General features: G+C 33.9%; 2 protein-coding genes across 5 annotated transcripts in view; both read left to right on the forward strand.

Annotated features, from left to right (window-relative positions):
* Positions 1–1,979: 1,979 nt before the first annotated feature.
* On the forward strand, positions 1,980–2,948 carry LOC106777419. The gene has a single exon (XM_014665003.2). The coding sequence runs from the start codon at positions 1,980–1,982 to the stop codon at positions 2,946–2,948; it is 969 nt and encodes a 322-aa protein (XP_014520489.1).
* Positions 2,949–6,224: 3,276 nt separating this feature from the next.
* The window catches only part of LOC106777938 (cysteine desulfurase, mitochondrial), a 7,636-nt gene continuing 3,422 nt past the window's right edge, over positions 6,225–10,438 (forward strand). The window contains exons 1-3 of one of the 4 annotated variants that reach the window (XR_002666065.1): positions 6,225–7,773; positions 8,004–8,115; positions 8,688–8,834. Coding sequence is in view for 1 of the 4 variants with exons in the window: in XM_014665767.2 (XP_014521253.1) it covers positions 6,341–7,708 (1,368 nt within the window). In the remaining 3 variants the exon portion in view is untranslated. Of the gene's footprint in view, positions 7,774–8,003; positions 8,256–8,687; positions 8,835–10,438 lie in introns of those variants that run through there. The other 3 variants (XR_002666063.1, XR_002666064.1, XM_014665767.2) reach the window with 3 other exon arrangements.

Raw genomic sequence — 10,438 nt, forward strand, 5'->3', positions numbered from 1 at the left:
TTTGGTAAAAGAAACATTGCAGTTATATTATAATATAATATATATGAAAAGAAGTTAATACAATATGAAATATCATGTTATTCTCTTTAAATAACATGAGTGGGAAGGGATGCCGAAATGAATAAACATCTCTTTTGTAGTTGTGGCTTTGCACCTCAGACTTAGAATATACAAGTAGTTTTTTTCTTAATTTTTAATATTAGTAAAAATAATTGAAATTAGTTTCTTTATACATTATTTTGTAGAAACTCTTTATCGTACTTTTTTTTTTTTATAAATCTGCTCTTATTTATTTAAAATAATTTGGTTGTTAAAGCTATACTGGCCCTTTTAGTGAGCACGGTTATGTAAAATAAAAAAATAAAATAAACCCCAAACTTTTTTTTATCTATTATTTTGTTCAAATCCATTTCTTTATAAATAAAACTTTTAATTAAGTTCCTCTATTTTATAAATGCAGAGTTTGGAAGTTTAATTTAATCATTTAATTTTTAACCATGCAAAAATTTGACTCAGTAATGTTATTAGTTGTAGAAATTGTCGTTATTGTTAATTGGTGGTAGATGGTAAAGCTGTTATGTATTTGTCTATTTTAATTAAACATTTTATTAATAATGAAATCAAGTTTATTAATAAAATAATAAACTAGTACACTGAAAAAAAAAATAACAGCATGAAATAAATTATCTTCTCTATTTAATAAGATGTGTTTCCATTTTTATTAATAGTATAAGAATATCATAACGTTTTTTCTGTATAAATTTTCCAAAATAAATAAAAAATAACTAAGTTAAAACAGAAACAGAACATACATATTTTAAAATTATATAATCTTATAAACTAATCAACAATAAATTACACTATTTTTTGCTATCTGAACAAAATATTTACTAAAAGTTTATATAATTCTCACAAGTTTTTAGTTTTTATAAGTATGATATGAAATTATTATGTACATGATAATATTTCTTTTACACTCACGTATTTATAGTTTTTTTAATATTATTAAAAACTAGTTTTGTTTAGGATAATGTATCTGATATTTTCACATACAACTGAAATTCAAAACAAGATTCCCCACACTTTAACACCCTAACAAAGTGTGAGATTGAAAAACATGATATATCATTTATAAAAATAGTGTTGCGATTTTATAGAAAGAAACCACAAAGTTTTGCAATTAATTATTTTTGTAAAAACTTTTAATAACTTTTTGTGTATTAAATTTACATTCAGGGCATAAACTCGTGATCCGGACTATATGGTAGAATATGGGAGTTATAGAATAGAATTTTGTGACTTTATTGTTGAAACTTATGTAGTAGTTAGCAGAAAATAGGGATCGTGGCTCATAAAAAAAAAAAAAAAGTAATTAAGCCAAACATGTAAATTATTTCAATGCCATCCATTTAAGCAAGATACATGAGTACATTCAAATCTTCAAATATGCACCAATCATAGAGATTCATTCATTATAAAGAGTAGAACAATGATTTATCATTTAATAATAAAAAGTCATGAATGGACATTATATTAAATGGTTTGTAATATTTTCTAAATAAGAACTCTTACCTTATGGTCAAATGTATAGGGTTAACTCAGAAAAGAAAAATGATAGATATAAACTAAAATAAGAATACAAAAAAAAAAAAGAGAGAAAATATTAAATGGCAACAGAGAATTACACGTGGGTGAGTGGTAACATGGTTACGTTACAGCTCCATACATTCTCAGTCTGAGATGGATAGAGATAGAGTTCCAGTGCATCCCTTTCCTCTATAAGTTAACAGCAATTACATAAATGTATTTTTAATTTTAATTTAATATTTAAAAACCTATAAAAGTCAAACAAACTTTCTCTCTGTGTAAGGACTTTTATGCGGAGTATTGGAAACAGAAAACAGAGTTTGATGACTAGGTAACAAAAATTGTGTTTTGATTTCCCAAATTCGCGAACACCAATTTTCAGAGTGTGAAGAATGGCCACAGTTGAAGAGAAGGAGGAGGATGAGAAAGCGAAGCGGAAACCCCCGAGGCCGAAACGAATATGTTTCTCTTTCGCGGCGTACGCCAGCAGCCTCCTTAACAATCTAAAATCCTCAAACGTTGTAATCGACGAAGGATTATCGGACCTAGAACTCCGAAACCTAGAATCTAAATTGAAATTCTTGTTCCCACCGGACCTTCGCGCGATCCTCCAACAAGGCCTTCCCATATCACAAGGCTTCCCCAATTGGCGTTCCTCTTCGACACAACAACTCCAAATTCTCCTCAACCTCCCCGCCTCCCTGATTCTCCGTCGCGTCTCCAACACGCGCTTCTGGCACCCCTCGTGGGGCCCGAAGCCTCCCGACCCGACCCAGGTACTTCGCCGGTTGTTAAATGATGCACCGCGCCTCGTCCCGATTTACCGGCATTGCTACATTCCCTCCTCCCCGGAGGCTGCCGGAAACCCTGTTTTCTACGTGGATGACAGCGGGGATGTCTGTTTGCTGAGCTTCGACTTGTCGGGGTTTTTCCGGGAGCTTCTGGCACAGGAAACGGATGAGCCGGTGTGGGCTGCGACGGCGGCTAGGAAGGTGAGGTTCTGGTCGGAGCTGGGGGAGAACCAGTGCGGGAGGTGGTGGTGGTGGGGCATGGCGAAGGAGGAGCTCGGGGGATGCTTGGATAGAACGGTGTGGAAATTGAGAGAAGGAGGGTGGACGGAGGAGGAGATACGCGAGATGGTGACGGTGGAAGAGAAGAAGAAGATACACGAGTTGAAATTGAATAACAAAGAGGACATGGCGCGGCACGTGAGAGTCCTATCATTGGTTTTGCTGCGTGCGGGGTGGAGCAGGGAAGATGTTGTGTATTCGCTTGGGGTGGTTGGTGATGAGGAAAAATCCACCCTCGAATTCCATCAAGAATCGTTAGATCAACGCAACGTCAACATCAACGGCTTCTAACCTTGTCGCTTCTCATCTCTCATCACTATTAGTCAACCTGTCGCATCCCATTTTTTTTTTTGTTTTTAATTTATTTAACATGTTAAGAGTATAATTAAAAATATATAATACATACAAAAGAAGTTAGATTCCAGAACTATTTTTTATAAAAAAAAAAAAAAAAAAACTGATGCAAGACCTAGTTTTAATTTGTGAGTTCATGTGGACTCAGTTTTATTTGACCTAAAAATAAGTTAAAGTATTATTGAAGGAAGTAACTAATCCCTTGTTTTGGTGCCATTAAAAAAGGAACGAAATCATGCGAATTTACATGGAGCATGACAACTGAATTGACTCGCCCTATGCGGTAGATGTGCTTCTGTTTCAAGCTTGATGCCTGGACCACAATTACGCAATACATATCTGGTATGGTATTTTTTGTGAACCCAAAAGCATTACGCATTTCTCAATTCTAGCGGTTTATTTTTTATTCTTTACTTGTGTGATCACGAGATTTTTAAATTTTGATAAAAATTAAGATTATGTAAGTGATTGTCACGGGAGGGAGTAGCCGTGTAGAGAAAGGGTTACCGAGTTTAGGAAAATTGGGCACACTGAAAGTGGAATTTGGGGAAAAAGTCATCTCTCGTATTTGTTTCTAGAAAACAGTTGAGCTGGGTGATTTTAGTGACACGAAACAGAGCCAAAGATAAATTTTCCGTGGGTTCTTTTATGCAACATTTTGGATCCTTGGAAAATTTAAGCATAAGTACAATCTCTACATACTTCCCTTTGTTTCAATGACAGAATCAAACCACTTACGCAACACTCATTACTTTCTTAAGTTTTAGGTTAGTCTAATAATTACCACCAATTATTTATGCACTCCTCTACAATTAAGAAAATATGTACTTTCCAACAATTTTACGCTATCCAAAGTGGTAGTTAATAATAAACTAAACGCGTAATTTAATTATTATTTTAATGTACACTGCACAGTTGTTTCTTTGCTTTGGTAGTGTTGACTGCATCATTTAGATTCTTTATACCCACCCTTATTAAATTGCCCAATCCCCTCACTCATCTATTCTGTGTTAAACCATCCTCTTTTATTTATTTATTTCTTATTAAATTATATAAACATTATTTATCACTTTTATATATTTAATGAATGATTTTTTTTCCTCATTCTAAACCCATGATCTGCTACACATGGTCTTGCAATCAAGCTAAACCACAAAGTTGAAATATAGTTACTCTTGCCAACAATGCTTCCCCTTCATATCCATGGTTTTAGTCTTCAGAAATCATCATGTTTCTTTTCATCCTAACTCCCTTTTTTTCTTCCACTCTAATCTCTTCTCTTTTATCATGCCTTCTTACGGTTTTAATAATAGTTTATAAGAAAACTCTCATCTTTATTACAATAAAATCAGATATTTAAAGTCTTAAACTTAAGATTTAGATCTTAATAACAAAATTTAACATTTCCAGTTATTTTCTCTCAACAATAATGTACAAAATTAAATTTTAAGCTGGTGCAAATAAAAAAAATTGCAACAAAAATAACGATTTGTTTAAAATTGATGTAACATCATGAAACCTGTTTAAAATAAAATAATGCTTGATGTGAAATTCTAATAAAACCCTAACATTGTATATGTTCATGGTTATTATACTTGAGAATTAAACTGTAAAATAATTCTAAAAGGTGTGATTGATTCTCTCATAATCTTTTATTTATAATAATAAATTAATACAAGAGTATATTCATTAGAGTAACCTAGACACAATATAAACATGATAATTAGAGTAACCTAAACACAATATAATCATGATAATTAGAATAATCCTAGACACAATATAATCATGATAATTAGAGTAACCCTAGACACAATATAATCATGATAAATAGGATAAATATCCTAACAATTATTATAATTTGATATAAAAAAATCATTCATCTATTTAATCTTTTAACTTTATATGCTTTTATGTTAAAGGTTAATTTGTGCAAACTAGAAACCTTAATCAACAATTCTTTAGTAATATTAATCACATGAATAATAATTTGTCTCTCTCCATAAAATAAGAAAAAATTAGATGAAAGAGAAGAAACATAAATGTTTATAATTACAATACAATAAGATTATTGTATTTTTTTTTTATCACAAAGTTTGAAGACCTATTTCAAATCCTAAAGAATAGTAAAATTAAAATAGTTTTGATAATTTATTTCAAGATAATTATAGCCATTTATATTTAATAATTTTTTTTATACATCTAAATTTTTATATCCGACATAAGATGTTTTTTTTCTTTCGAGGATGTTGAGTTAGATAAAATGCCAAGCAAAACAAGGGCACATTTTATTGTACATCTTGAACTCCTTTGTGTAGATTACCTGAACACGTAATAACCTTTTATGGACCTCACAATTATTCCTTTCCATATACACCTCTTCAGATGAAGACTGATATTTGTAAGCACTACCAGACTGTACACTGATGGTGAAATAAAGATGCAAAAGTAGAAAAAAAAAAGTGAAAAAGAATATCACTCCAATTTAATTTAAAAAAGCATCTAAAAGGACAAATATTTTTTCTCTCACTATTTTATCCATGGAGCATGATTAAAAATAATGTAAACATTATCATTCAAGTATGAATTACCACTCTTGATGAAATTATGTTGGGTAATAATTTATCGACTTCTAATTCAAATGATTTGAATATAATAATAAAAAGAGAGTTTTTATTCTGACAAAAAATGAAAAGAGAAAGATATTAGTATATTGTTAGTGAAGAAATTTGAGATAATGAAATAGTTCATTTGTGTTTTTTTAGTTATTTTATAGTAATCAATTTTCTATAAACCATAGTTAAGCAATTCCAGTTAATTTAATTTTAATATTTTTTTATATTAATTCCGAATCATCTCTGTCACTTGATAATATATATATTTTTTAACTTTAGTGTTTAGACCTTTAGTCTATTTTTGGTTTCTACGTTATATATTCACAATATTTTGGAATAAATTTTTTAAGTCTACAGAAATCTAGCACCCTACTGCTGTTTATCATAATAATTTTCATTACATTTTTTTATTATATAGTAATAAGTCAAGTTGAGAAAAGGTAAAACGACACCGTGGTAAGAGAGATAGGTCAGTGCCATACGCTGTCTACGAATGGCAGTTCAAAATGGGCATAGTGTAATAAATTACCTAAGTCGGTTACACTCAACTCACTCTCCACCGTTAGATTATCCACGAAGTTGGATGGAGAAACCCTTTCTTCATGGATTTGGAAACCCCAAGGATCAAATCAAAATAAAAATTAGGTCTTCTCTTTCTCTCTGCCTCATTTTTCCAAGCAGGTGGGAATAATCCATCCCACAAACCTCACCGATCCAATGACCTCTAAGCTAGTTGCTTCCAATCTCCGTCACCACATCACAAAATCAGCCAAAAACCTCGGCCCGAAGCTTCTCTCCACGGCAGTGGAGGCGGCGGTCCCGGAACACGATGGGAACAACTCGTCGGGAATGACGATGAAGGGCGTTCGAATCTCCGGAAGACCCCTCTATCTGGACGTCCAGGCAACATCCCCGATGGACCCGCGTGTAGTTGACGCGATGCTGCCTTTCTATCTCTCTCGTTTCGGAAACCCTCACTCTCGGACCCACTTCTACGGCTGGGAATCCGACGACGCCGTGGAACACGCGCGCGCTCAGGTAGCATCCCTCATAGGCGCGTCCCCCAAGGAGATAATCTTCACCTCGGGTGCGACCGAGTCCAACAACATCTCCGTCAAGGGCGTCATGCATTTCTATAAGGACAAGAAGCGGCACGTGATAACCACGCAGACGGAGCACAAGTGCGTGCTCGATTCCTGCCGCCACCTCCAGCAGGAAGGTTTCGAGGTCACCTATCTTCCGGTTGAATCTGACGGATTGATTGATTTGGAGAAGCTTAGAGCTGCGATTAGGCCCGATACGGGGCTTGTTTCGGTGATGGCTGTGAACAATGAAATTGGAGTAGTTCAGCCGGTGGAGGAAATTGGGAGAATTTGCAAGGAGTTTAATGTGCCGTTTCACACTGATGCGGCTCAGGCGTTGGGGAAGATTCCCATTGATGTGGAGAAGTGGAATGTGAGTTTGATGTCTTTGAGTGGGCATAAGGTTTATGGTCCTAAGGGAGTTGGGGCTTTGTATCTACGTCGGAGGCCGAGGATTCGGGTTGAGCCTCAGATGAACGGAGGTGGCCAAGAGAGGGGGATTCGGAGTGGTACTGTTCCCACTCCTTTGGTTGTGGGCATGGGTGCGGCTTGCGAGGTGGCTAAAAACGAGATGGAGTATGATGAGAAGAGGATTTCTAGTTTGCAACAAAGACTCCTTAATGGGATTAGAGAGAAGCTTGATGGGGTGGTGGTGAATGGGAGCTTGGAGAGGCGCTATGTGGGGAATTTAAATTTGTCGTTTGCGTATGTTGAAGGGGAGAGTTTGCTCATGGGGTTGAAGGAGGTGGCTGTGTCCAGTGGCAGTGCCTGCACTAGTGCTAGCCTGGAGCCTTCGTATGTTTTGAGGGCGTTGGGAGTGGAGGAGGACATGGCTCACACTTCTATTAGGTTTGGAATTGGGAGGTTCACTACCGAAGCTGAAATTGACAGAGCAGTAAAGCTCACTGTTCAGCAGGTGGAGAAATTGAGAGAAATGAGTCCGCTGTATGAAATGGTCAAGGAAGGGATCAACATCAAGGATATCCAATGGGCACAGCACTGATCATTAGGCTTTCCAATTGCATTTCAGTACAGGTGATGGGGAAGGAACAGTGATTGGACTCCCAAGTATAACTGTCACTATTGCAATTGCCGGTTTTCAGAAATTTCTTATTATTTAGCTATAGACTGTATCTCGAGGTTACATTCTGCAATTAAAAGTTTACCCTAGTAGAGCTACTTATACACCATTATTTTCAATTATTGTTAGTTTAGCCTTCCACCAGTGCTTATGAACAGGAAAACATGTATTAGTACTGTGTTGATAAATTCCGATGTCGGCGTTACTATGGTTTCAGATTATCACATGACCTTCTCCAATGCATCCTAGCTCTCCCACAGCTTAAGGATTACCTGTCAAGTTTAGCACTATCTTTGTTCTTGGGTGGTGGATTAGGGGAGCAAACGCAGGTACCGTATTTTTTTGTTTTTGTTTGTTTTCTGTTAGTTTGTACTGCGGGCATTAAACTATCTAGTACTGAGGCACAACCTCTTTCCTTGCCTTGGTAATGACAATAAAGTTTGGTCCAATGGTGCTCGTATCCTTTCAAGTCTTGAAATTTGAATACAAATTTTCATTGCATTCATTGAAAGAATTAAAGATTTCTCTACTTAAAGAATGCACAAAGTTTTCATTACTATATGGAGTCAAATGTTTACAACTTTACCCATTCAACAGAAAATGCTTGAGACTAGAACATGTGACAAACGAGAGGGTATTGAAATGGGAAGGGATGGAGAGGTGGGGAAAACATGAGGGAGTTTGAGGTGTTCAAAGTGTGGGTACCTAACTATAAACCTAAATCAACTCAATCCAAACATTCAAACACCATTGCATGCAATTTGTGGAATGTTTTATATAAATCCATCAAACCCTCTGATGTTTGGATGGAATATAGGCTTAGTGTTGAACCTGCTTAGTGGCATATTTGAAATTTTAATTTATCATTTATTTTATATTTAGTGTTTTCTCATGTGAACAGGTTGATAATTGATGCTGTGACATTTTCTTATGTTCATTTTTTATTTGGTCCATCTTTTACTCTTTGTCTTTTTTATTTGTTGGGTAAATAGTGACATATTTGAAGTTTATTATAATAAGAAAAAAACTTATATTCCAAGTGCAATAATTTTAATTCCAAACTTCTTTAACGATTAAGAAATAAGTTGATTTGCATGCATATTGTGGGGAAATTGTGTATTCATTAGAGTTCACACACACACACACACACACATATATATATATATATATATATATATATATATATATATATATATATATATATATATATATATATATTCGTGAATGAAATTTGTGTTTTCTTTTCATTCCACAATAATAGGTTTATCTTCGTACGTGTATCTATTAATTCAAATGTTTATTAAATATATATTTTTAAATCAAAAGTAAAAATAAACAAATATGATATTAATAATAGTTTGATTTAAAAGAAATACATTTTTTATCTTAAATAATAATGACAATTATAGTTGTATAAATTTTGAAATAGTATGAAAAATAACTAGGAGTCTTTATAATTTAAATTCTGGACATGTTTGAGAATAAGAATGGATTGAATATGGAGATATTTATTTGTTTATGCTTAATTTAAAAAGTTAATATTTATATTTATACCTATGTTAATATTCTTTGTTAAATATTGAGACGAGTTTATATAATATCTTCAAATATGTCTATTTGCTATTTTTAATTCTAAAATTTGAATAAACCTAAAGAGAAAGAATATCTTATACGGTATAACTATCTGAAAATAATGGAAAAACAGGATACTTGTACATTCCAACTAGAAAGTTTTATCGAAATGTAATTTGAAAACAATACAATAATATCTCTATTTAAAATTTGTTGTAACTTTTATAAACTCATGAATCATACCCAAATAGTGTCTCTACTGAATTTTTTATTTGAATTTAATAGAAATATTGATTTAAACCCATCTAAATTATTTTTTATTAGCTTGGTTTACAAATATGATAAAAACTCATCTTTAATAAACCCGTGAACACTCTGGAGGGAGAGTGCGATAAACGACTAACTGAAACACAAAATGAGAAGAGGAAAATTAAAATAATTTTAGAAGATTTACATTAAAAAGAAAAGGAGAAAAATAGAGAGAAAAAGGAGTGTAGTTATTAGATAGGAAGATATTAAGTGTAAGTGCCCTGTGTTTTAGCTTTAGCTAGCTTTGAGTTAGTTATCTTGTGTAGGGCCTGTAAGTTGGAGCCATATGTGGCTCCATGGAGTGTTACTCCCTGCACCTCACCAAATACTTCCTCCACCTCTTCATTATTTTTTTTTTTTGCAAAATACCCCAATTTCTCTCCTATTCTTTTTTATTTAAAAGAATCCTACACCTCCTACTATTCACAGAAATTGAAATCCGTTTAAGAATTAAGACAAAAAGATTTGTGCAAGAGGGAGCTGAGGATTTCCAAATTAGCTCGTGAAGATAAATTGAACCTCTTCCTGAGGCTATGGTCTTGAACCTCTACGACTTTTTGGCTGTGGTATGTAGAGGTGTCAATTTAACCCATGGTCCCAGGGCCAGCCCTAACCCACTATTGAAAAAGCCCTATTTTAAGAAGCCCCTTAAGTAGGGGGCCAGAAAAAAGCCTCAACCCCCAAAACCCCCTCTCAAGTGGGTTAGGGTCAGGGTTAAAGTGGGTTTAGCCCCACTCCAAAACTTTAATTAAATTTTAGGCTCAGTCCAAA

The sequence above is a fragment of the Vigna radiata genome, chromosome 11 (assembly GCF_000741045.1).
Source record: "Vigna radiata var. radiata cultivar VC1973A chromosome 11, Vradiata_ver6, whole genome shotgun sequence".
In the NCBI taxonomy this organism is placed as follows: domain Eukaryota; kingdom Viridiplantae; phylum Streptophyta; class Magnoliopsida; order Fabales; family Fabaceae; genus Vigna; species Vigna radiata.

Excerpts from the sequence above, each read along its gene's own strand:
- LOC106777419 (XM_014665003.2), top strand. The coding sequence starts at position 1,980 with ATGGCCACAGTTGAAGAGAAGGAGGAGGATGAGAAAGCGAAGCGGAAA.